The sequence below is a fragment of the Oryzias melastigma genome, linkage group LG22, assembly GCF_002922805.2.
Source record: "Oryzias melastigma strain HK-1 linkage group LG22, ASM292280v2, whole genome shotgun sequence".
NCBI classification, from domain to species: Eukaryota; Metazoa; Chordata; class Actinopteri; order Beloniformes; family Adrianichthyidae; genus Oryzias; species Oryzias melastigma.
In genome coordinates this window covers 23,265,377-23,291,854 of record NC_050533.1, presented here as the reverse complement: position 1 = coordinate 23,291,854, position 26,478 = coordinate 23,265,377, and the positions used below count along the sequence as shown (strand labels likewise).

The following is a 26,478-nucleotide window of genomic DNA, read 5'->3' as shown; positions in this document are numbered from 1 at the left end:
ATTTTTTTATATATATATAAATCAACACGGACAAAGATCTATACATGTCGTTCATTATTTATTCATTATTTTTTGTTAAAAATAAAGATATTTGAGAACACTGGAATTTTCTCAGCGATTTTCTTGTGAAAATCCTGATGCAGCCCGGCCTCACCTAGATTCTGCCTCCAGTGGCCCCCGGCTGATTTGAGTTTCAGACCCCTGACTTAGGCTGACTGTGTGGACTTGTTTCAGGAAACCCGGTGTCGGCGGTGGTGACGTGTAACCTGTTCGTGATTCCTGCTCTGAGGAAAATGCAGGGAATCCTGGACCCACGGCCGACCATTATAAAAGCCAGAGTGAGACACAAACACACACACACACAAATGCACTTGTGCAGTACCAGCGTTGCAGAAACCTTTGATCATGATCAGATCTGTGTTGTCCTTCAATAATCCTGGACTTATTTTTTATTATGAAGGTTTGAACTTTGAGAGTTAAAATAAAGAGAAAATCTTTTTGGAAAAGTTCATGTGTGTCTGAGAAAAGTGTGTAAAGTTTACAGTCTTAAAACTCTGTAGTCCTACTTTGAGGATTTCACCCATCGCAGGTCATTGATGGAACATTTCCCCCACGATCATGTATGAACCATGTATGAAAAGTTTTTAAAAACTTCTTCGGTCTGTCTGTTAACATCTGTCTGCTCCACAGAGGTTTCTGTGCTTCATCCTCTGTTCTTCATCAGCACTCAGAACAAATCAAACCTGTTTTTGGTTCTTAGCTCTCCTGCGACGTGAAGCTGGACCCCAGACCCGAGTACCACCGCTGCATCCTGACCTGGCATCATCAGGAACCTCTGCCCTGGGCCCAAAGCACAGGTAACAGTCCTCACATCTGGAGTTAGTTTTACTTATCTGAAGACATACAAGTGACACAACAAGTCAAGAGAGATCCTGGTGGTAACTCATTCAGACCACTAGCGGGCAGTCAGGCATCCCATACTGCAGGGGTGCCAAAGTCAATCGCACAACGGGCCAAAATCCAAAACATACCTTAAGTCACGGCCGAAAAAGATAAACTTTTATTGAACGCTCTAAAACTAAGTTTTTAAAACTTTAAAACTGTAACTTTTTTACATAATTATGAACTAGATATATTGGAGATAAAGTCAGAGAGGCCAGACTGAGATGGTTTGGACATGTTCAGAGGAGAGACAGTAATATATTGGTAGAAGGATGCTGAGTCTGGTAAATGCCAAAATAATCCAAAAAGCTAGCGGAATGACAATTTTTAAAACTTTAAAAACCGTAACTTTTTACCAAAAATATGAATAAATAAACCTTAAATAACTTTCAATATTTTACTCTCCATAAAAATATATTTTGTCAAAGCTATACAAGTTAAAAATAAGAGGAAGATACCATCGGGCCATTAATAACAATAAAATAAAATGATCTGGAGGGCCGGATCCGGCCCCCGGGCCTTGACTTTAGTGAGTGTTATAGCATGAAGTTCAGTCCACATTGCTCTTTCAGGATCCTCTCTATGGAGGAGTGCTGACTCAGCTAAAATCAGAACACGCTCTGAATCTTAAAAAAATAAACATTTTGTTACGTTGGACCACCTGACCAAAGGCAATACATGCTTGTGGCAATAGATGCTGCCTTCATCATCTCTCAGAACTGCAGGACTCAGACAGTCTGACCCGCCCTGACCTTCCCTTAGCGGCACGGGCTAAGTGTTAAAGGGTTAAACTGATCGTGTCCGACCTCATTCGTTCTGGTCCGGATTAGGATAAACAGATGATCCAAACCGGCAGGATCGGCGCTGAAAGCCCTTTGTCTCTGCAGGTAACCAGGTGTCCAGCAGGCTGATGTCGATGCGCAGCGCCAACGGCCTGCTGATGCTGCCCCCCAAGACGGAGCAGTACGTGGAGCTGCACAAGGGGGAGGTGGTGGATGTGATGGTCATCGGGCGGCTATGATGCAGGTGGGAGTGGGGGGGGGCATGTGCCCGAGTTCACACGCTGAGGTTGACGCTAACGCACGCCAATGTGTCTGTCTCCGCAGACTCACGTCATTTGCTACCGGTTGCCATGGCAGCGCCAGGACTTCTTGACGGGACGAGATGTGGGTGGGGGCAGGAAGTGATGCATGTCTATCTGGTTGCCATTAGCTGTGATGTCATATGCAACAGCCAATCGGAGCCAGCGCAGGCTGAGTCCTCTCTGCTTTGAGCAGATCACTGTATTTCAATGAAGAAAAAATAGAGAAAATATGAGATTTATTCTGTAATATTATTATTATTATTATCCTAATGATGATGATCAATATTCTAAGTTATTCTATTTATTATTAATATCATTATGGTTCTGATGGTAGTACTCATGCCCCTTTCTCCTCTTCAGTTTGTGCGATTTTCTCTGGTAGGTATAAAAGTATTTTCCCTTCCTCCAATCCTTTTTTCTCCTCTTTCTCCTCCTGCACCTCTGACATTTTCTATCAGACATAGAGAAAAAAAGAAAACTTTCACTGTAGTGGTACCAAGTAGAATTTTTTTGTGGAAAAAAATTCAAGGATTGTTTGTATATTTTTACTCTTATCAGTCCAGTTTCCTCTGCAGAAAAACAAACCGTCCAGAGACACACAAACTCTCAGTGAAAGCCATGAAACTCCTCCAGGTGGAGCAGCGGGAGGCGGGGCTGCATCCTGCCCGTGGGGGCGGGGTTTCTGGTCTGACAGTGCGGCCGTTGTGGAACGCCGCGTTTTCGTCTGCTGTGATCCGTTGTCGTGTCAGAGGTGGCGGCGCCACTGTGACGCCTCGTTCACGTTCCATGTGCCAAGTTACTACTCAAAATTGAAGCTTTTTACGGTCGATTTTCTAAGATCAGAGTGGCTTTTGTCTATGTTTTCTCACTGCAATGAAATCCCATGAAAGGAGAGGAGGTGGGAGCATGTCACATCTCTTTCTGACCTCCTCATGACCTCTCCGACCTTAACGTTTAGTAGGGCTGCCACGATTAGTCAACTAATCAACGACTAATTTAATAGTCGAAGAACCTATGGTGACATCAGTGTCACAGAAATGCATTATGTAGTCTACTTGATTTGTGGGTTATTCCATATCATTTCATTTCTTAGGAAAAATAGTTCTGGGTCTTTATGGGTTAAAGATCGCAGCACAAGTTATTCTTGCCAGGTCTTTCCTATTATTATTTTTTGAATTCTTTTTGATCACAAATGACAGAAATACCTAATAATGGAATCCTATTGTGCTACAGAGATATGGTGCAGATTCTTCTGTTGTCCTTTAAACAAATATCAACACTGTAGCTTCAAGACCCTGGTCTATGTTAAAAACAGAACCGCAACAAAATTCAGATTTATTAGTTTATTCATACAGATGGGGCGGCCACGATTAGTAGACTAATCGACGACTAAAACAGTCGACGACTAATTTAATAGTGGATTAGTCGTTACTTTATATTATATGGAGTTGTTTTATTTGTGTCAGTGAAATAAACTTGTATCTTTTGTGAAAAATAGTTCCTTGTTTCAGATTCTGACCTCATTAGAGAGATCAGGAATATACTTTCCATCAAACTCAGCTTGACAGGTGACCTTTGACCCTATATACCCTTTTTATATAAAAGTGATATTAAGTTGTTACGTCATCTTGAGGGTCAAAGGTCACCTGTCGAAACGAGTTTGATGGATGGTATATTCCTTATCTCTCTTTTTTGATTCAATCTAGTTTTAATTCCGGGAACTAATGAAGGACAGAAGCTGCACGATTCATTTAAAGTTTAATAAACTATCATCTTCATTGCCTTTATTTTTAGGTTGTTTTTTTTAATTCTAATTTAGCATTTAAGTAACAGTTTAGCTAATATTTCAGCTACATGCTAGCTGTTCTGTCTAATGATATTTTAAAACTTTGCTATTTTTTTGGCTACTTGGTAGCTTTTTTGTCTAACCTACGTTTTTTTTTGTTAATGGGCTAATTTGGTATTAAGCTAATATTTCAGCTGGCTATCAGCTCAGCGTTTTCAGCTATCATCACTAGCATCTTCAGAGGTCAAATTCAGCTTACAGCATTCACACTAGCATTATCACAGGTAATGCTATATATCTAGTTCATGATTATGTTAAAAAGTTATGGTGTTAAAGTTTAAAAGATATAGTTTTATAGTGTTCTATAAATGTTAATCCTGCTCGGCCCGCGACCGTGTTTTGGATTTTGGCCCCTTGTGCGATTGAGTTTGACAGCCCTGCTGTAGAAGATCTCGTTGCTTCTTCTGTTTAGAACCGCTCAGACACAAGTGGCCCTACTGCTGCTCTACTGCCCCCATGTGGCTGCCTCTGTCCAGTCTGAAATCTCACTAACTCAGGCACACACAACATTATAGTTAGATAGTTTAACCAATAAAAAAAGCAAATATTATTCTGACTCTCTTTTGGCATAAAATGCAAATATTCAGCATAATTTGTGCAGTTTGACCTTTTATGGGATTTATTGACACTGAGGAAAAATAGACTTTGTCTGTGTGGTTAAAGATTATTATAAAACATCACAAAAGAAAACAAAATCTGTGGGGAAATAGGAAGAGCAATAAGTGAAATAATAAATGTGGATGAAGGCAATTAAAGAGTGATAATGGGAGATGTTTTTATGTCAAAAAATGGTGTCATATATAAGCATTGTCTTAAATCTTTCATTAATTTATTACTTTTGTCATTTTCTTGTTATTTCTTTTTATGTTTCTCTACTGTTAAAAACAGCAAGATAAGAATTTTAGAAAAAAGAATGATTTATAAAGTAAAAAACCTTCAAAATAATAATTTGAACGTAGTTTTAATTGCCTTTCCTCATTTGATTATTTGGGAGTAATTTCTCTTTGTGTTCTCGGAGCTTCAAAGCGTTCCTTATGTTTCCTGAACTGAACAAACCGGAACTTCTTGAATGAGTTGTGATGCGTTGATAACATTCCCAGCTTGGAGAAAAGATGACATTGCTCATGTCGCATTCAGGTGCTCTTAAACTACACTGTGTGTACGCAGCGGCGGTCGTGTCCAGGTGCTTCTCCAGGTCAAAAGCATCAACGCACTTCAAGGCTGTGAGGGAAAGATCGTTGGTGGAGACAGAAAGCCCCACAAAAAAATCTTCATGCATTCAAAAAAAAATCAAAAAAATAATTTTTCATGGCAAATGTCTGTCCTGACCCAGAAAATCTGTGAAAAAAAAGAAAAAAGTCTGTTTTTCATCTTAAGAAAGACAGAAATGTCTCCTCGTGTCCCAACTCATGGTTTTGTTTAAGCTTTGTGTGGCACTTCTGGGATTCTGACAAAATGCTGAATGGCTTCATTCGTTTTAAACTGTGAAAAGTTTGGTTTGGGTTCTGTGAGTCTGTAAGTGATCCTGTGATTTCCTGCAGCCGGTGCCAAACATGCTGGCGGGTCAAAGGTCTAACGCTGCCGTCAGTTCTCCTCTGTCTGTTCTGGGGAAACCAGGAACTGCTTCTTGTTTTATCCTTCAGTATTTCCTGACACAAAACCCGGTGTCCTGGATGAACCGAAGGCGGTGTTAGCTGTGACCTTTGACCTTCACCTTCCTCTGCTGTCTTTTTGCTCTTCTTTTCAAACCTGTAGGGGGGGGCACATCTTTCTCTTTGGGCAGGTGTGACTTCAGGCGAGCCTCTATGGAAACTTTGATGCGTAATGTCCAACGCTAACGCGCCCTTCTTTATTTGCTGTAATCTAGAAACTTCCCGGTTACCTCAAATGCACCACGGACGTCATAGCCGAGTTCATGTCTCGAAAAACGCGAGCTGCCGGCACCTGCCCAAGAAGAAGCAATCAAACAAACCCTTCGGAGTGAAAGAAGCAGGTTAACGTGAAACTGCCTTTGTACTGAGTGAACTGAGTCACACCGCACACATGATCAACTATGACCAGCACTAATGAAGCAATGACAGCATTCTGCCACTACTGTACAAACCTATGGGAGGATGCTTTTGTTTCCTGTAAAGATATTAGTGAAACTGAAGATGAATTAAAGATAATCCTGATTATTCTGTACACTTTGTCTTCCAAAGTCTCTTCTTCTCATGAAAATGATGACTGTTTGAAACCAGTCAAAATACAGAAGGACTGGAGGAGGGTTTTTATCTGCGGATAATCTAGGAAGTGGCTTCGTGCAAATATAAATAGTTTATGAGTAAATAAGTAACATGTTGCATTCAAGGGCCTCTGTGTTGGAGGTCAAAGCTTAATATTTTTTTCACCTGAGTTTGTTGCACAAGAAACTTTGGGCAAAGAGGAGTCTGCGGTTAAAGCAAGCTAAAAGTTAGAAACCAGTTTTTGTTCTTAATTCAGCTCATATATCGATTTTTTTTTCATTTGAGTTTTGTTGAAAAATATTTATTTAAATGACATTAAATTTCCCAAAGATGGAGTTGTAAAAAAAAAAAATTGAAAAGACACATTTTCAAATTTTTGTCATATTTTTTTCCATCTCTATTGATATCTTTTGTTTGTTCAAAAAACGTGCACATTTTTCTTATTTTTAAATTTGTTTTAAACTGTATTGTTTGCTCTATTTATAGTTTTGTTCATTTCAATATTTCAATTTTTAGGCTGTAAAATATTTTCTTTAAAAAAAGACTTAATAGAAAACAAAAAATTTGAAAATATTAGGTTTAAAGAATGATTTTAAAAAAAATTCAAATGCATTTAAAGAATACATCAAAAAGATCTGTTTCGTTTTTTTTATAATTGCATAATATTTTATATATTTTTCAAACCACCTTTTATTTTAACTGTATCTGCATCTTTCAACGTTTTCAATCATTTTTTTCCCTAAAGAAATTTATTTTTAATTTATTTTATGTTTCATAATTTATTCCAGAAAATCTTTTTTAAATTGCAAAAATTGTGTTGAAGTTTAAATGTACATGAACAATAATAACGGAAATAAGCCCAGGTTTTGTTTATTAAAATATTAAATTAAAGTAACATTGATGTTTTACTGTGAAATGTAAAAGGTCATCTGATTGGTTGAGACCAGATTCCTGTCATCGTCCCATCCAATCAGCGTGAGCGTTATCTCCTGGATGGCATGTTGGTCCCTCCCCCCTCCGCAGTTGGGACTGACAGACGGAGGAGCGGAGGGAGGGATGTCTCCGCTGCGGATCAGCGAGCAACAAGTGTGTTAGAATGAAACTTTAAATAAACCAAATTCGGAGCCGAATTCTCAACTATTCGGATATAAGTTGGAGGTTTCCGGTTGGATGTAGTGGCGTGAAGCGGCGGGCGAGCGGTGCGGACTCTGAGGTAAGCGGTCCCGTGTTTTCCTCCGGTCTGAGGCGGCTTTGTTATCAACAGGTGCCGCTAGCATTTAGCCGCTAACGTTAGCTTGGCGTCAATTTGTGGAAATTGTTTGCTCCGTAAGGTTCGGCTTGTCGGCTCGGAAACACTCGGAATCACAATGAGGAGACGCGGAAAGACTCCCCGGTGTTCCCCGCTGACTTTGAAGGCGTAACTTTGCGGTGAAGCCGCTCTTTGGGTTAGCTCTCGGCAGCTAGCTGTCACTCCGCCCGTCAGTGGAGCTGGAGTTTGATGAGACGGTCGTTTGGAGTCCGAACCAGAGATCTCCGGCCTTTCTTCCTGTCATCTGAAGAACTCCACGACATACACTCTGAATATACGGTCACTTTACTTTGTTTTAACACCAGTTTTGGTTGACTTTTATTTTTGGGCAACAGGTTTTTCAGGATGCTGACTCAAGTTTGACTCAGCAGAACTCAGCCTGACTGTCTGAAGATTTTCATTAATGTTTAATTGGACAAATGATCAAAGTTTCCTCTGTGGTTCTTGGTCAGATGTACAGTATCATTCAGTTTAACATAACAAAATGCATCAAACACAAAATGTTAAAAGGAAAAACCTGAACAAAGATATCATAGGAGTGTCGAACTCAAAAGGGGGCTTAAATCCAAAACACACCTTAGGTCGGATTTATTGAACGCTCTTAAACTAAAATTTTAAAACTTTAAGACTAATTTTTTAACATAATTGTGAACTAGATATATAGCATTACCTGTGATAATGCTAGTGTGAATGTTTTAGGTGAATTTGGCTGCTGGAGATGCTAGTGCTGATAGTTGAAGATGCTGAAATGATAACTGATAACGCTGAAGTTGATAGCCACAAAAATATTAGCAAAATGGCAAATTAGCATAACTGAAAAATGCCTTAATGAGCCAGAATGGCTATCATGTAAATATTAGCCTAACTCCAAAATGGCCTAAAATTTTATTTAAAAAGATTAAATTATCTGCTAGTATGCGGCTGAACAATTAGCTAAACTCAAAATTAGCCTAAAACACCTTTAAAAAGCCTAAATTAGCCATACAAGCAAGCATGCAAATATTAGCCTAACTCCAAAATAGCTTAAAAAATATTTAAAAAGTCTAAATTAGTCAAAACAGCTTGCATGTAGCTGAAATATTTGCTAAACTCCAAAATTGTCTAAAAAAACTCTTAGTAAATGCCAAAATAGTCCAAAAAGCTAGCAGAATGACAGTTTTTTAAACTTTAAAATAACCTTTTGACAGAATTATGAATTTAAGGCCCCCGGGCCTTGACTTTGTCACGTGCCTTTGGACTATTAAAATCGAGAACATAAATACACCCTTTTAATATTAACATTTAAATGATGAGTTTTAATACTTTTTACTTCTATGTGTGAATTTGTTATTTAGAGATATTTTTTACATCACCAATTATTGTTTTAAAGAAAACCCTCATTTTAAAACCTTTTTTTAATGTAGTAAAATAATTTATTTGATGTAAAATATGCTAAACAATTCACCAGACATAACATTTTAAATGTTTAGAGTACTTGAGCAAGCAGCTGTTTTTGTGCTGTAGCTTTTTTGGGAAAGTTAGAGGAATACTTCAACTTGAATGTCATCAAGAGGGACTTGGTGACGTTTTCCGCCCCCCCACCTGTCTGTTTGCAGACTATAGTGACCCAGAGGTCAGAGTGACACCAAAACAAGAAGACAAAAGCATCAGAACATGGAGGAGCATCTCTCACACAAACCTCGCTTTAGAACTTTTCATAAACGGCATCAGATTAGCAACAGTTTGTCCCGTTTCCTCCCAGGTTTACTCCTTCAGCCGTCTTTTTAGTTGTGTGACTTTGTCATGGATGTGCTCCCCACACATCCGTGCTGACTCGAGCATTCCTGCCGCCACCGAAGGCTGAAGTCTCGTTTCTGTTCCCCGCCGCTGCAGAGGAACAAATATGCAGCAGTTCTGGATCTTATCTGGGCAGAGCGGTATGTGTCGGGCTGTGCCTGCACATTACACTGTGGAGGTCTAGATTGTTGGGACTTATCTTCCCTTTGTTTACTCTCATGTCAGAGCTGGCTCCAAAAGCAGCTTCAGGGCCGTCAGTGGATGTGGAGTTACATATCTTGTGGATGACGCTCCCGTGACTCCTTAGTTCAAGGTGAAGCACTGAGTCAAACCCTTGCCAAAGACCAAACGAGGTGACGGGCTACAGAATATCTAAAAAGGTGTCCCATTTCAAAGAGAATAATGAAATAAGCATTTTAAAGAGTACTGTCTGTTCCTTAATGCGAAAATATATATATTTCAAATGCTATAAGAAACCTATGAAACTTTGTTGAGAGATAAACTTTTTTTTGCAGATATCTGTGGTTTTTCTCACTCTTTTTATTTTTGTCTGTTTTTGTTTCATCAGAAGAATTCAAAGTAAACATAAATATGGGTTTATATTCCTCCACCTTGTGGAGTGTTTACATGTAAACAAAGATTTCTGTTTACACGTCTGAATGTCTCTTAAATTGACTGTTACCTTCTAAGTTTGCATCCACCTTAAAAATTGTTTGTTTGTTTAGATTTCACAGTAATTGTTGATCCTTTTGAACCCCCCCCCTCACCTTACAGCACTGTTGTTGTTTGTGAGTCTTCACAGGCCTAAAAACTGCTGTTGATGAGAAGCATCAGAGAAAAATCTCGGTTCTTGGGAGGTTTTCCAAAAGGTTTCCCTTAAAGTTGAAACTCCAGCCCCTTGATAAGAAAAATTACTTGTTTTAAATCTTTCCCCGCTGAGGTCATGAAGTCTGTCAGGAGTCCAGCACAGAACCATAGGAGGTTGAGGACTTTCTGAAGGAAACGGTAAAAGAAAAACCCTCCACATCCTGAAGATCTGTCAGAAATCCTTCAACTCCATTGATGAATGCTGAGGATTTATCGCTGTTAGATGATGGTGACTGACGGTCAGCTGCTCTGTAGATGTTCAAACCAGGGTCACAGCCCCCCACCCACCCCCACAATGTGTCCCCCTCCCTCTTACTGTGACGCCCCCCATCCCATCAAACATGAGCTAGTACGGGGATTGACCTGTTAGCCCTTCAAAGTGATGGTGTTGATCTGGTTTCATTCTGACCTCAGCCTGTGGTGGTTCTGTTCTTTTCCGGGCCTGCTGGGTCTGCTCTTTGGTCCATAGATGCACGGACCACATGATCTGCAAACATCTCTTTCAGTTCCAGTCTTTGACCTGCTCCTTTCTCATGCAGATCCACACTTTCACTCTCTGTGTTGTTGATGAGGAAAAGTTCCTGCAGGTGTTTCAACATTGACTGTATCTGAGAACTGGACATAGTGTGACATCAGGCATAAAAATATGGAGCCAAATTGGGGTCAAATCAGTTGAAACCCAAATAAAACGAATTGAAAAAAATATTGGTGATTTGAAAAAAAATGTAAAAAAAAAAGAAGTGAAATGTCCAAAATTCTTTGCTATTCTAAAATAAATTTAAATATTTTCAGCTTCAAATGTTTTGTTTTTTAGGTTTCAAAATTTCAATTTCAAAATGTTTTTTTCAGTTTCAAGTCTTTTTTTCACTTTCAGCTAATTTTTTTTGTTTTCAAATCTGAACATTTTACTTTTAAAAACATTTGACCCTGTTGGGGCGGGGCTAACACAAAGGACCAATCAGAATCGATGAGGATGGTAACTTCAGTCCCGGTGCATTCACTGACTCTGAGAACTGGGATAATTACGGTCAGAAAATGGCTGTTTAGTCTGTACTATCATAGTCTGAAGTTGTCCCAAGACGGGTGTAAAAAAACAGTTTTATCGCGTACAAGCCTAAAACAAATCTTAGTAAATGCCATAATAGTCCAAAAAGCTCGTAGAATGCCAAGACACTGTTCTATCCCGTTCAATGCGCCATCTTATTGTGTTAAATACAGGCATCGAAAACAACTAACCACCCTAATTGATTTTGATTGGTCTGTCGTGTTAGCCCCGCCCCAACGTGTCACAACAGGGCCAAAAGTTTTTTAAACCAAAATGTTCAGATTTAAAAAAAAAGAGTTGAAGTGAAAAAAACATTTGAAACTGAAAAAAAAAATTGAAATTGACATTTTGATTTTTGAAACCTAAAAAATTTAACATTTGAAGCTGAAAATAACTACGTTTATTTTAGAATAGCAAACAGTTTTGGACATTTAAACATTTTCTTTGGCCAAACACCAATATTTTTTTCATTTTGCTTTTTAAATAATATCAGCCCCAATTTAGCTCCACATAGAAAATATTTTGCTTCCGGTTTCAAACAAATGAAGTCGAGTCAGACGCCTTATTTTTTTGTGATAAGGACACTGTCATGTTAGAACCAGAAATCATCAGTAAGCAGTGATTGGTCCGAGTCAGCTTGAGTCATTGTTTTTATGGGAGCCACTTTCACCAATCCGAGGAGAGCTTGTTGGAGGTCTGCGCCCCTACACATGAGGAGGGCTCAGTAGAATCTGTCAAAGTTTTGAATGTTCTATGTGAGACCATATGCTTTTATTAAGACATCTAATTGGTCAGTTTAAAAAAATGTAAAAAGAGGGAAAACATTTAATTTAAAAATGTAATGGATCAAGAACGGTCTTTTTTACAAATAGAATGGCTGAGTAAAAGCTGTTTATGTCTCTCTAGAAGTCTATGGGATTTTGGCTTCTTGGAGCCAGCAGGTACTTCCTGTTTGGAATGCCATGGTGGAGGGGTCCCTCAGTGCATATACAGTCAAAAAGTCAAAAGTCAACTTTATTGTCAAAGAATTGAAATTCCGTTTCCTGCTCTCCCAGAAAGACAATTTACAACATAACCAATAAAAAATATAGAGAAGGCTTAAAAATATAGAGAAGGCTTAAAAATATAGAGAAGGCAATAAATTTAAATTTACAAATGTAAATGTACAAATGTACAATAGATGGGGGGTTCAAAGTGACAAGTAGTGCAGGCATTATTGTTCATGTGGGTTTCCGAGCGTTGTTCATGTCGGGGGGGGAGCCAGGTGGAGGATAGGTGGTTGGGGAGTTTGGGAGGAGTTCAGCATCCTGACAGCCTGATGAATGAAGCTGTTCCTGAGTCTGGTGGTGCGGGAGCGGAGGCTCCTGTACCTCCTCCCTGAGGGCAGGAGGCTGAACAGGTTGTGTGCAGGGTGGTGAGCATCCCTGACAATTGTCAGCGCTTTTCGGGTGAGGCGGGTGGTGTATAAGTCCTGCAGGGAGGGTAGTGGTGCTCCGATGGTTTTGCTGGCTGTGTTCACTATGCGCTGCAGGGCTCTTTTGTTGTAGACCGTGCAGCTGCCGCCCCACACAGTGATGCAGCTGGAGATGATGCTCTCGATGGTTCCTCTGTAGAACATGGTCATGATGGATGGTGAAGCTCTTGACCTTTTCAGCTTCCGCAGGAAGTAGAGGCGCTGCTGGGCTTTCTTTGCCAGTGATGTGGTGTTGGCGGTCCAGGACAGGTCCTCACTGATGTGCAGCCCGAGGAACTTGGTGCTCGTCACTCTCTCCACTGCAGTGCCGTCAATGATCAGTGGCAGGTGTTGAGTGTGGCCCCTCTGGAAGTTGACAACAATCTCCTTGGTCTTGCTGACATTTAGCTGGAGGTTATTGTCTCTGCACCATGTTGTCAGCAGGTCTACTTCCTTCCTGTAGTGGGTCTCATCGCCCTTGGTAATGAGACCCACCAGAGTCAGAGGTTTGAACCATCAGCCTTTCATTTTCAGTCAGTTTCACAGGAACAAGTTCAGTATTACCTGCTGGTCAGAAAACACAACAAACAACCTGGAAAGTATGGACGTTTAAAATAACCCAAACAGGAACAGCGAGCATCAGAAATGCAGCATGAAGAGGCAAGCAAATGCAAAGCAGCTGCATGTAAAGCTGCAGGATGGGGGGGTATCATTCAAATAACGCTGAAACAGCCAACATTAACTTAGATCCATTTCCTTTGTGTAAAGTTCTCTGTAATGTGATTACAGCAATGTCACAATTCTAAGTTTAAAACTGAACCGAATGCTTTACACTGTTAAACCAAGTCATAAAGAAAGTGAATCATTGCATCCCTGCTACATACCAGCTTGTTTATGTTGAAAGAGTCAAACATATGTTGTGCTGTTCTTAACGATTCTTTCCTCATTGTTTTCTACATTACACCAGGGTTAGTATAAGGATGTATTCAGATTGGACATATTTGGTCCGCTTAAAGTGAACCAGAGTTCGTTTCCCCCAATGATGCGGAACAAATTTTCAGTCTGAATACACACAAACGAGTCTTGGACCTGCCCTCGGACTCATCTTTTGAGGTGGTCTCGGTTCGTTTCCTATCAAGCTGAGCTTCGGTTCACTCAGTCTGAATATGAAATGTCCCTAGAGTGAAAGAACTGAACCTAATGGCCAGAGTAGCCGGCTGTCATGTGATGTAAACACGTTAGAAATGAGGCGATCGGTGAGACGTGGACAAATGTAAAGCACTGATTGTCATGTTAGCTAAAATGAAGTAATTGATCCAACTGATTACTTGTTGGAGCGTTCATTTGTACACGGCTAAAACTCTTATTACTTTTTACATCCTAAAAACTCTATTGGACCCAATCTCCATTTAGAATCCAGACGAAGAGTTATGAAAAAATATTTCAGACGTCACTTTCGTTTAATGACGTAATCAATAATCGCTGGTTCACTAGCAGTAGCCAGGATTTTACAGTGGTTGAATATACATAATGACAGCAGTTTTAGAACTTTAAAAAGGTAATGCTACAACAAAAAGTCGTTACTTTCATTTAAATGTAAACGTCTGTGCTTCAGAGCACATCCACGTGAAGAAAAGCGCTTCTCTGCACAACGCTGTTTACCCTCGCAAAGGTGGACTTCGGAGCCCTCCCTTTGGAGGGTGAAATTTAAAAAATAATAATCCGGACATGACTTGTTCTTAAACTGCCCCTTCAAATGGAGGGGAAGGGAAGAATACGGATTGGGCCTTGTATTTCCATAACAAAATTCTCTGAAAAACAATGAGACACAGCAACTCATTCAAATGTGGTGGGATGATCCACATTGTTTCTCACTGTTCTATAATGTCACAAACACTTATTAATGAATCTCATAGCCGTAGCGTCCCCAGTATCGCAGCATTTCTCCGCTGTACCAAAGTAGCAGTAAAAAGTGTTGAACCTGGCCTTCATACAAACACTCAAAATCCATCAGCGAAATGAAATTGTTGAATAAGTTCAAATCCTGGAAAACCGCAGCACCTCCATCTTTCTCTATTTGTTTTGACCCGCCTCTGTAACTACTGGCCAATGACTGAAAAGATCTTTAGTCACCTGGTTTTATTTACAAAGTTTGCTCCAAAACAGGAAAGTCCTCTTGACAGCTTTCTGAATATAGACCAGATACAATCTTCCAAACTCGATCCGAACCAACGGACTACAGTCCGACTACACTCTTAAACTGCCTCCATCCACACTTTGAAATCCACACACAACAACAAGGACAAAGATGTCAATAAAAGTATGTTCCGTCACGAAAACGTTGATGAAAACTATTTTTTGGAGGGGGGTTAAGTTTTAGGTTTGTGTCCTCGTGGGCTCTCTCTGGTCACTAATGTGTCAACCTCCTTCACTGCTGAAGAGTCTGTAGTTTAACAGATACAGAGATTATGGTCAATTACTGTAGACAGAAACAACGTCCGCTATGAAGCATGCAAACTAGAACTCCTTTTTGTGGGTTTGTTTTCTGCTTGAAGCTCTTCTGAACTCACAACCTAAACAAAATTGTGTGAAGGATCCACCATCAAAGGATTTGTATCATTTGGGCTTCACTGGCATTGGCCTGACCAGAGGTTTGGAGCTGATGTGAAGTTTTTGAAGAGCATTTTATGGTTTTTCAAGTCCTCATTTGACCAACAAAGATGGTTTATTTTCCTCTTCTGGTAATATTTCTGAGCCTTTGCTCATCCTCATGACCATGTTTGTGTGTGGAGCTGTTTTATGGGACCCTCAAGAGCAGAGGTATCAAATTCAATCACACAAGGGGACAAAATCCAAAACGCACCTTAGATCGTGGGCCAAACAGGATTAACATTTATTGAACACTCTAAAACTAAAATGTTAAAACCGTAACTTTTTAACATAATTATGAACTAGATATATAGCATTACTTGTGAAATCCTGAAATTATAGTCTAAAACTGTCTACGTGCTGCCCCCTACAGGTTGAAATGAGGTATTACAGTTGAATTTTGTGATTGATTAACCCGTGTAAGTCTAAGAAGTTTCACGATATCATACTCTGAACTCCAGTATAAAAGCCCTGCCCACTTTTGAACACTCGACCCCCTCGAGAGTTGAAGTTCATCACGTGACTGGTTGAGCTCTACCTGCGATGCAGAGTAACGGAGCTAATCAACTACCTTGGCTTCTCCAACTAATGCCGAGAGCGTTGGAGATCACCCCACGACGCTGCAAACGGCAGAGCTCATTCTGTGATGCTGATGCCAAGAGCATTGGAGATCACCCCAAGACGCAGAGAACAGTGGAGCTTTCTCCACGATGTTGTGCTGAGCGCTTGCTTGCTAGCTCAACCGGCACTTGGAAAGCTGGCTGACTGGCAGACAAAGAGCGGCTGTGGGATGGGGAGGCAGCCTGCTTGGGTCTCCTGAATTTTATAATTTTTATTTATTTATTTTATTTTCATTGAGACAATAATAAAAAGATCCTTTAGTTACCTTCAGCTAAACTCACTGTCAATCACATCCAGACCACACATCCTCCACTCAGGCTGCCTCCCCTCGCCCCACCCCTTTTTAAATAATTATTAATATTATAATCTGGGCTTAGTTTGGAGTCAGCCTACAACTGTCCTTTTTGTTCACCCTTTAGGTGGTTCCTCTTGTTAACACAGAGATGAACACAAACACTCCAGGAGACAAAGCAAAGTCTTTTGAGAGAAAACAGTGATGGGATGTCACAGATGAAACGCCGTGGACATCAGGGTTTTAAAAAACATCTAAAGGACATTTGTTTGCAGCTTGACGCTAAAAAGTTCAGAGACGCAAACAGATATGGTCATATTTAAAAATGCATGAGTCCTCTGAATATGCCAGCATAGGACACCATCACATTCTTAGCTTGTCTCAGCTGCTTTCCCTCATAAATTTCTATTTGTTGTTTATGGAGTTTAATTATTGTGGATAATAGGAGTCAAAGTGCTGCTGCAGGTGGCTCACCTGAGGCTGACCCCGCCCCCTCAACGAGCAGTGAGGCTTGAGGCTGAGGGAGTGCGGCCCCCACATGCTTGCAGGAGTGGTGCTCTACACTTTGAACTGACCTTTAGCTAGACCATACCGGCAGGTATGAGGTCTTGTCGCCATGGTGACGGGCTGAGAATGGACTTTAATGTACACATGGGGTGAGTTATTGTGGACGGATTGGTTGGGAAATGGGCCAGTGAAAGACAGAAGTCCTCTGTTCTCTGGAATGTTCTCCAGCACGCGCTCCAGTGCGCTCCCTCTGCAACCAGAATAATGGCCGCAGAGTTTTAACGTGCCACTAAGCTGAATTGCTCTGGGACTTTCATTCTGACGACCGCTCCTTTTATTATACCAGTTCAACTGGGGTCATGGGTTCTAGCATCAGGGCCAAGCCGTCAGAGTGCAGCGTCTGTCTTTAACCAAAGCAGGGAAGTCTCCTGCTGCTTAGTTCAAGGAACTAAAGGAGAAAAAACCTCCAGTCGATGCAACTCCAGGCTTTCATTGAAAGAGAGGGTCACGGCACTGTTCATGATCAGCACACGCCAGTGACTTTATCGTCTTTTGTGCAACTTTATGTACAAACCGCCCCACTGATGGGTTACAAAGGTCAAAACGGCAAAACGGCAAGAACAGATTCTAGGGATGCACCAAAATGAAACTCTATGGCCAAAGCCAAATAAATATTAAAATGCTGAATATCAAATGTGGATGTTAAGTTTTTCATTATTTTTTTAAATATTGTTTAAATAGCCTAGAAAACTGTAATTATGCTGCTGACTGCAGGCTGAGTCATCCGGCGATTCGACCAGAGACTGAACTGATCATTAAGGAAGCAGCGTTTGGTCGGAGTCACACATGGAGCTGCAGGACTTTCTGTCTATCAGAGCTGCCCGGTCCTGCTCCTCAAGATGTACCATCATCTACCATTTGCACTTTTTGCTGCTCATTACCTGGGCTAGGTGTACTTAGTCAATTAGAACATGGAAATATCTGAGTCAGCTAATCAGTAGCAAAGGGAAAGGGTGAGCAGGAAAACAAGCAAGATGGTAGATCTTTAGTTGAAAGAGACATCCTTTTCTGTTTTTTTTTTTCCTAAAGTGTTATTTTTGGTCTATAGATCTCATCCAGTTTGTCATAATCTGTGACCACGTTTTTGTGAGACTGATACCGCCTTTAAACAGTATGGGAGTTTTCGTCTTTGTCTTGGATCTTCAAAAACCATAGCAGACATGAAGCTAGCGCTGGGCGATATGACGATACATATTGTGTGGGCAATACAAAATCGTGCAATTTCTCTCCTAACTTAATTTGATCAAATATATCATTAAATAGTCCAAACCTCGTCAGTGTGTACACAAAAAATATGTATAAGTGAAAATAAAGACAAATTAAAAAGATTCTTCCCAAAGAAACTCCGTCTTGTGGTTTTGCAACGCAAAGCTGCTTTACGTTGTTTGATTCGCACTTACACAAGTTTTACGACTTTACGTTGCTTAACACGAGTGCAGAACGATGGACGTGGAAGAGCTTGAAGTTGTTTACCCGGAATTGAAACAGACAGAAACAAAGATGCAGGCAGCCCAAGAAGAAGCACTTTCTCATTCAGCGATTTGGTTGCATTTTGGATTCAAGACGTCTGACGATGAGCAGAAGACAGCAATATGTAAGCTATGCTAGGAGGCTATTCCCGCACCAATACTAACACAACAAACCTTCAATCACTCAAGGAAAGTCCACGAAAATGAACATATGAGATTACAAAAATAAAAGATAAACCAAGGTGTGGAGCAGGACTGTAACAAGTATCTGAGCACATGGATTATTGCGATCTGCTCCCAAAAATTTGAGTATGAATATTTGTGACGTCCAAATCACTGATTCACGATCTTTATTAATATAGTAGATCACGTGTCAAAGTCAAGCCCCGAGGGCCGGATCCGGCCTTCCGGGTAATTCAATCCGACCCTCCAGATCATTTTATTTTATTGTTATTTATGGCCCAAAGTTATCTTGGGCTTATTTCTAACTTGTATAATTTTGACAAAATATTATATAGAGAGTAAAATATTGAAAGTTATTTAAGTTGATTTATTCTGTAATAATATTCATGCCTTTTTATTAATAATAATTATATTAAAAAGTTACAGTTTTAACGTTTTAAAATTTGGAATTCTGCTTTTGACTATTTTTGCCATTTACTAAGATTTTTTTGGGCAATTTTGGAGTTTAGCTAATATTTCATCTACATGCTAGCTGTTTTGGCTAACCTAAGTTTTTTTTTAGTTTTTTTTAGGATAATTTGGCAGTTCGCTAATATTTTAGCTGGCTATCAACTTCAATGTTTTTAGCTATCAATTCCAGCATCTTCAGCTATCAGCACTAGCATCTTTAGCTGCAAATTCAGTTTACAGTGTCAGAGTAGCTTCCTGTTTTCAAATTAAAACTAGCAATAGCTTTTTTTAATAACTGAAAACATGCCTTATTGTTTTATATCATGATTTATATCATTATTGTGAAATAAAATAATTTATATCGTGATATACATTTTTTTCCATATTGACCAGCACTACATGAAGTTGGAAGTGGGAGGAGCTTCTCTGGAGATGCTCCATCACAGAGCAGCTCACAAACAGAAACCTCCTCCTTCCTCTGAACAATGTTTTACATGTGAGGACATAGACTGGTGTCAATAAAGTTCCCTCACTGGGAGGAGCAGTGGCTGCAGTCAGTCAACCGTTCTGCTGACTCAGCCACTGCTTATAGGCACTACACGCTCAAAGTGCAAAAATGTCATCAGGGAAAATCCTCACGAGTTATTCCTCCATCTGCATGAGGAGATGTGTGAGATAGCAGCTGTTCACATACGCAACAGTGAAATGTCTGCTTTAAAAGTTCACTTGTGTTTCTGTTCCTTCGTCTTCCAGAAGTTAAAGGGTTTTCCAGGCAGCATTGTTTGAATCTTTTCCTCCAGCTACAGCATGAATATCAGACACATATGTTACTAAACCATTCCTCCCTTTACCTCATGTTGAGCATTTCCTCGCGTCTGGTACCGGCTGGTACTGCTCAGTGTGTGTTTGTGTGCATGGATCTGTGTTTGCACTCGTGTTCCCATCAGCTGTTGGTTCTTTGTTGATTTTATCAGCTCATCTTTTTTTAAATCATTTTGCAGAAACTGTGTTCTAGAAACCGACACAGGTTTTTAGATTTGAGCAAAAAAGAGCACAATCGTAATTTAAAGACCACTGGGAACTCTTTTAAAATGGATAAAAAGATAATCAGGGTGGGACTTTAAAGGATGTCCTTTTGAAGACCCCCATGCTGCTGTAATGATCCTCTCTGAAACGGCTTCATTATTTAGTGAACTTTCTCCTGAAGTCAAAGTTCATGTTGGTACCAGAACTGAGACATGCTTCTAGTGCCGGTTCTTCTATGCTAGTGAGTGATGCGTGAGCTCACTGGTCTACAGTATTTGACAGAACAATCTGCAGTTAGAGAAGACCCTAAAAATTACAGGGTGACTGTGACCCCAGCAGAGGTTTCCCTCCACAACACAGCAGGGGGAAGCTGTCCCTCAAGATGGTTAGGGATGTCCTTTTGCAGCAGGGAGTTATCAGCCCTCTAGCAGGGTGCTGTGTGGCGGGTCAGAAGATAAAGTTCTGTTTAGTCAGGTCTCTGGGATTCCAACAGGCTGCCTCTTGGTCCTCCATGAACCCAGAGCCCTTAACCTCAGACTGTTGTAGAGTGGACCTCTGTGTTACCATGGAGACGTGGAACAATCTTGTGCTGCTTCATCAACGGTGACTGTAGATCTGGTGAAGGGCTGACCCGGTTTGTTTCACATTCTGCTCCGTTTCTCTCATCCATTAAGAAAACACAAGAACGTAAATTTGTATTGGTCCAAATAGCAATCAAAAATATATTGGAACATGAATAAGCCAAGAATTGGGTAGAAGAAGTAACCCAAATGTTTTAAGAGAGTGCTGACTTTACTCTAAAGGTCAAAGCTAATGCAGCAGGTTGTTCACTGAGTGCTGTATCGGAGCTCCATCCTCTCATTTGTTGGGGGGCTCAGAACTGGACTGATGTTCAGTTCAGTGCTCCAGTCTTCTCTACAGAAAAAAGTGAATCACTATCATAGAGTTTGGAGGAAGAGAGGTGAGGATCCAAGCTTGCTAGAGTCTGGGAGAGGAGTTTCCTGTCAGTGGTGGTTTGTGGATTCATCTTCTAATTAATCGATCCATCGATTAATTGTTACATCCCTAGTCTTAATGGGCGAACAGGTTATTTTTTGGTGTTAAATCTTTGCCAGGACTACTTTGTTTTGTTTGTTTTGTCTGAAACTTTGTGTCTTGTTGTGTTCTTCACTCTGTTACTCTATTGTGAATAACCAGCCCAAGCAGCAGAGAAGATCTCAGTTTACAGGTTCTCCTTGCTTTTGTTGGCTGCCCTGTGGATGAATCCTACTGGAAAACGATATTTCTTGAACCAAAACAAATGTGTTTTGGATGTGGCTCAGGTGAATGGGGACAGGTGTTTGGGGGTGTGGTTTCATGTTCTGACGTTGTCTCACTGCTGTGTTTTGCTGCTTTTGGGGTCAGAGGAGTTTCGATGGTCTCTAACATGCAGTCCCTTCCCCCATCCCAGGAATTGTGTTCCCATAGTTGTCTGACATTCCTTACCGCTGCATCATGGGACCTGGGTGTGTGTGTTTGTGTGTGCAGTGCATGCGGTTCTGTTGGTGGGAGATAACCTATCAGACATGTTATCATGTTGTTGTTGTGCCACAGAAGAATGGGACGACCATCCGTCTCTGTTGGTGTTTATTCTTATCTTTGCTGCTCCATTTAATCCTTGCGCTTCCATCACCTCCCCTGTGTGGCACCTGTCAAAGCTGTTGTCATGGTAACGTTGACAAAGTGGAGTCGAGTCAAAGCAGTCCATCAAAACCTCATATAGCGCTCTCTACTCTTATAACAAGTGAACATAAAGATCTATGTCCACACTTGTCATGGAAGGAATCACATATCAATATGTGGTTGGAGTCATCTGGACCCCAAAGAGAGCGGAAGGGTTAGAACTCAGATGAAAATGTTCTTTCTACTCACTTCTTTAAATGTTGGGTTTTTGTTTAAGACTTGGATCTTAAAGGGTAACCAAACCCCAAATCAACTTTTTTGACCTCAATAAATGAGGCTTTAAAAGTGCTGTCAGTTGGCCATTCCCAAATTTTTGAAAAATTAAAATAAAATTGTTTAATTCTTGAAAATATTGTCTAAAACCAACTATGTGTTGCCCCCTTAATGTTGAATCGAGGTATTACAGTTGAATTTTGTGATTGGTCAAACCATGTTAGTTTCAGAGGTCTGACGTCATCTGTTGCTCCAGTTATGATAACAGTCCAGCCCCCAAGCCCCACCCCTCTGACTGGATTTTGAAATTTGGGCTGTGGGTGGAGTCATCCTCCAACTTCCCTGTTTGGTTACCCTTTAAAGTTGTTGATCTGGGTTCTGATTGTAGGACAGACAGCCACCCATCCATCAATCACCCACTCTTTAGCTTTAGGTTATCTGGGTTATGGTCATGGGGCCACGCTCTCAGTAAACCTGATTTGAGTCTGATGTCAAAGCCTCCATTTTCTAAGGAGACTCTCCCCCTCCACCACCCTGCTTGTAAATGTGATATAGTGCTGCCTTAAACAGTCGACTAATAGACTATTAAAATAGTTGCACTTATTTAATAGTCGATTAGTTGTTACTTTATATTATATGGTGTTTAAGTGTAGTGAAGTTGAAAGTTATGACATTCTGCTAGCTTTTTAAACCATTTTGGCATTTATTAAGGTTTCTTTAGGCTATTTTTGAGTTTAGCTAATATTTCAGTTACATGCTAGCTGTTTTAGCTAATTTCTGCTTTTTTCAGGATTTTTTTTGGCTAATTTAGCATTTAAGTAATAATTTAGCTGGCTATTAGCTTCAGGATTTTCAGCTATTAGCTTCAGGATTTTCAGCTTTCAGCACTAGCATCTTCAGAGGCCAAATTCAGCTTACAGTGTTCACACTAGCATTATTGCAGGTAATTCTATATATCTATAGTTTTTATTTAGTTTAAAGCTAGTGATGGTTAAGATGCTTTACATCCAGTTTGAGCATGACTCAATTAGTCAACTAGTTAGAAAAAATAATTGGTGGTTAGTCGACTATTAAAGTAATTGTTTGTAGCACCACTCATGTGATCTTAGAATTTGATTTTTGGTATTTGTTTATTTCAAGCAATCAAAACAAAGAAAAACTAAAAAAAGAGAGTTCTCTTCTCACTCTGCGAGTGGTTTCTCCTTCCAGCTCGGGTCCTCTACCAGATACCTAGGAGCTTGAGAGTCCCGCACATCGACCGTTTATATAAGAACTGGACAAAACAAGTGCTGACGTCCCCATTGGAAATGCTTTACCTCCACCCCTCACAAAATCATGCCAGAGCCTTCGCCATCACTTCCTGATACGTCTACTGCCACATTGCAACCGATTACAGCCCGTCGATAGCGATTAGTCAGAGTCGGTCTGAGTCACGTTTTTAGAGGAACTATTGTCATCAATCCTGAGTGAGCTTGTTCTGGTCTGTTTGAAGTCCACACCCCTTCCACTGAAAGCGACCACGGGAGAATCTGTCAATCAATCGTTCAAGGCAGGACCAGCGGGCACCGCATGCTTTTACTGAGGCATCTGATTGGTTAGTTTATAACTTATATAACTGAATATATCTTTAAAAAAATTAGGATTAGAAAGAACTTGCTAACAAAAATGTATCAGAGCAAGAATGGTTTTATTCCGAACAATAAAATGATTAAAAACTGTCTATTTCTTAATGGAAGTCTATGGGATTTTAGCTTCTTGCAACCTGTGACTACTACTGCGCAGGACCATAGACTGTTTTGAGCACAAGAAGAGAGGGGTTGCTAAGTCCATTGATAAACAGTCTATGGTCCTGCACAGTATCTTAGCTGTTCCTAGCAGTTTGGAGGTTACAGCTTGAGTGCTCCAATTACCACGAGCACCACTGTCACTTTCACCTTCCAAGCTACATCCACCACAACGGCTTTCCTCTGTTCTTTATGCACCACTACAATGTCTGGTTGGTTCTCCATGACCATCCTGTCCGTCTGTATCTGGAAGTCCCACGGTATCTTTGGTCTCTCACTCTCTACCACTTCCTGAGGTGTTCCCATTTTCCCACCGCACACATGTTCCTGTATATTATTCCAGCCACTTGGTTGTGGCGCTCCATGTACAGTTTCCCTGCCGGCATATTACACCCTACAGTTATGTGCTGATATACTGTACATATCAAACCTAGTGAGGATATTTCATCATGGACTGATTGGAAAATAAAAAAAACTAAAAGATGATGAAGAGATGCACATACACGTAAATAACATAATATTTACTCTTAATCATAAATGGGCATATTTGCGCAAGTACACACAGTACATGACTCATTGAATTAATTACATATTAAGTTTGTGAAACAGGATTTTATTCATTGCTTGAGAGGGAGTGGGAGCAACGGAATTTGTATAATCTGACCTATAATTTGTTTTACTTTATTTTTTTATTTACATATCTACCATAATCAGGTTCTAAATTTTCTAATTAGTTATTTATACCTTACCAGTCCAGTTGCAGATCATTAAACAAATCCATAAATATTCCTAATACTAAATAACAAAAATGAACAGCTGATTGATTGCATAGGACGCCACATTATTACAGAAATCATTATTACATAGCACATGTCAAGTATCAAAGTGCTTATTGGTCATCATTGGAAAATTTGAAAAAATCATATTAATCCTAAAGTCATAATCATTCATATTATCATTATTTATTTATTTGTTTTTGGTATACTTTTTTGTCAAAATCGGTGTCCTTGTTAGGGCCTAAACAAAGTTTCAGATGATTGTTTTATATTCTTTTTATTGTTTGTGGTGCCTCCAAAGTTACTGTACATTCTTCTACTGTCAAATTGTGATTCTTTCTTCTGGATTAATTGAGTTTTTGAAGATCTCTGCTCTTTAGTATTTGCTTAATTCCATAAACTTAGACGAATGAGTAAAAATGAAAGCTTTGGTAAAATTACGAAAGCTTTGTCTTTAGACAGACACGCCAGTCACAGATCCTTCTGTTGATCTTTCTTCACCCTTTCCTCACCTGTGAACAGCTGAGATTTTTGTTACCACCTCGACCTGGAGGGGTTCACAAGTCAATGACCTCATAAACTCTGCGTGCCTCAGTTGCACCTGGACCCCAACTTATTGATAGACCTGAGGAGATGGCCATCTATGATCTTCTGAAGGTCATACCCCCACGATGGGGGTCCGAGCACCCCATGTTCTCTATTCCCAAAGTTTGTACCAAACCTAGCAGTACCAAATGTTTCAGTCCCTCAAATGCCCACTGGAAGTCAATTCAGAGGGAATTCATTCTATTTCTATTAAAAAGTCCAGCTCAGTTATGTACATTCTAATTACATACTAATTTACATTCTATTGTTTTGTTTTCCCTCCCACTGTGTTGTTAAATTTTGCGTATTTGTCTGCAGGTGATGGTGTCATGGCCGCACGCTCCTACGACCAGTCATTGTAGAAGTTACCTGGACCTTAACTAACCTGCTCACCTGAGAAGGCTCTCCAGCTCCCACTCGCTGCACAATTCCAGCGAGGAATGACAACCTCCCATCTGAATGGCCATGTCGCTGGGGAGGGAGGAGGAGGAGGAGCAGATGAGGAGCTGAGGGGGGGGCACCAGCATCGAGAAATGGCAATAGACTGTCCAGGAGAACTGGGGAGTCGAACGCTGCCGGTCCGCCGCTCTGCACAGCTGGAGAGGATACGACAGCAGCAGGTGATTTCACTTTGTTTTGAAAGACGATTCAGAAAGAAAACTCTGCATTTGAAAATGGGTTTATTTGGAAAAGGAAAAAGGTTGCAGTTAGCCTTAAATTTACCCATCTCACTATTCCAGAATCATCCAAGTTAATGGCTCTTTCCTTGATTTTATTTTGGAAGGATACAGAAAGTTGGGTAATTTAAAATATTAGGTCATGCCGAATGAAGGAAAAATTTTATTTTTACTACCCAATTTTTTGGACCATAATGTGAACTTGAAATCCTTTTAATGAAAAAAAAAAAGAAAAGAAAAGAAAATCAACCATGCGGCTTTGAAAGCTGGTGTGCTGAATGCTGGTTTTGTTTACTGACCTGGAACTGGTTTTCTGTGATACACAGCACTCTAAAGTCTGTCCAGATGTTTGAGGAGGACTTTGGTAAACTACAAACCACACTCCTTGATAGATTGTAGAAGCATTGTGGCGTTAAAGTCAAGGGCCTGGTGGTGCGATACAATTTTGACTGTTTTGGTTCACTCAATGTACATTATGGTACAAAAAAAAGTTATTTGTTCTATGAATTTCCTATCCAATCATGTGATGAGAAATTGGGCCCAATCTCGTGTCTTTCATTTGGATCAAAATCCAAAGTTGCATCCCAACCAGGGATCAGATATATATTTCATAGGGCCGGGAATCGATTAAAAAAAATTTGCTAATTAATCGCAAATCTGGAAAAAATGTATCGTGATTAATCGCTTTAAATTTTTTATTTTTTGTTTTTTAATTTACAGTATTTGCCAGCCACTTATTGTCTGCAAACAATCTTAATATAAAATCACACGCAAAATTGTAAATTTAAAACATTTATTTTTAACCCATGGATCAAAAACTCTTTTTTTTTTTTTAAGTTTACCTCTGTATTTTCAATTTGAAAGACTATCTGCTGCTGCTTATTTGGCATCATTTTAATCAGCACAACCGCACCTAT

At 40.1% G+C, this 26,478-nt stretch overlaps 2 protein-coding genes across 9 annotated transcripts in view; both read left to right on the top strand.

Moving 5' to 3' along the window:
- The window catches only part of LOC112144242 (gephyrin), a 41,499-nt gene extending 35,441 nt beyond the window's left edge, over positions 1–6,058 (top strand). For 4 of the 8 annotated variants that reach the window (XM_024268684.2, XM_024268663.2, XM_024268675.2 and 1 more), the window contains 4 exons: positions 235–338; positions 761–857; positions 1,830–1,968; positions 2,049–2,549. In XM_024268684.2, the coding sequence (XP_024124452.1) occupies positions 235–338; positions 761–857; positions 1,830–1,963 (335 nt within the window). In that variant the 3' untranslated portion in view covers positions 1,964–1,968; positions 2,049–2,549. Of the gene's footprint in view, positions 1–234; positions 339–760; positions 858–1,829; positions 1,969–2,048; positions 2,550–5,739 lie in introns of those variants that run through there. The other 4 variants (XR_004947034.1, XR_002918873.2, XR_004947032.1 and 1 more) reach the window with 4 other exon arrangements.
- Positions 6,059–7,107: 1,049 nt separating this feature from the next.
- Positions 7,108–26,478, top strand: part of LOC112144236 (MAGUK p55 subfamily member 5-A) — a 31,716-nt gene continuing 12,345 nt past the window's right edge. The window contains exons 1-2 of the mRNA XM_024268638.2: positions 7,108–7,310; positions 25,203–25,504. Coding sequence (XP_024124406.1) covers positions 25,325–25,504 — 180 coding nt within the window. The 5' untranslated portion in view covers positions 7,108–7,310; positions 25,203–25,324. The remainder of the gene's footprint in view (positions 7,311–25,202; positions 25,505–26,478) is intronic.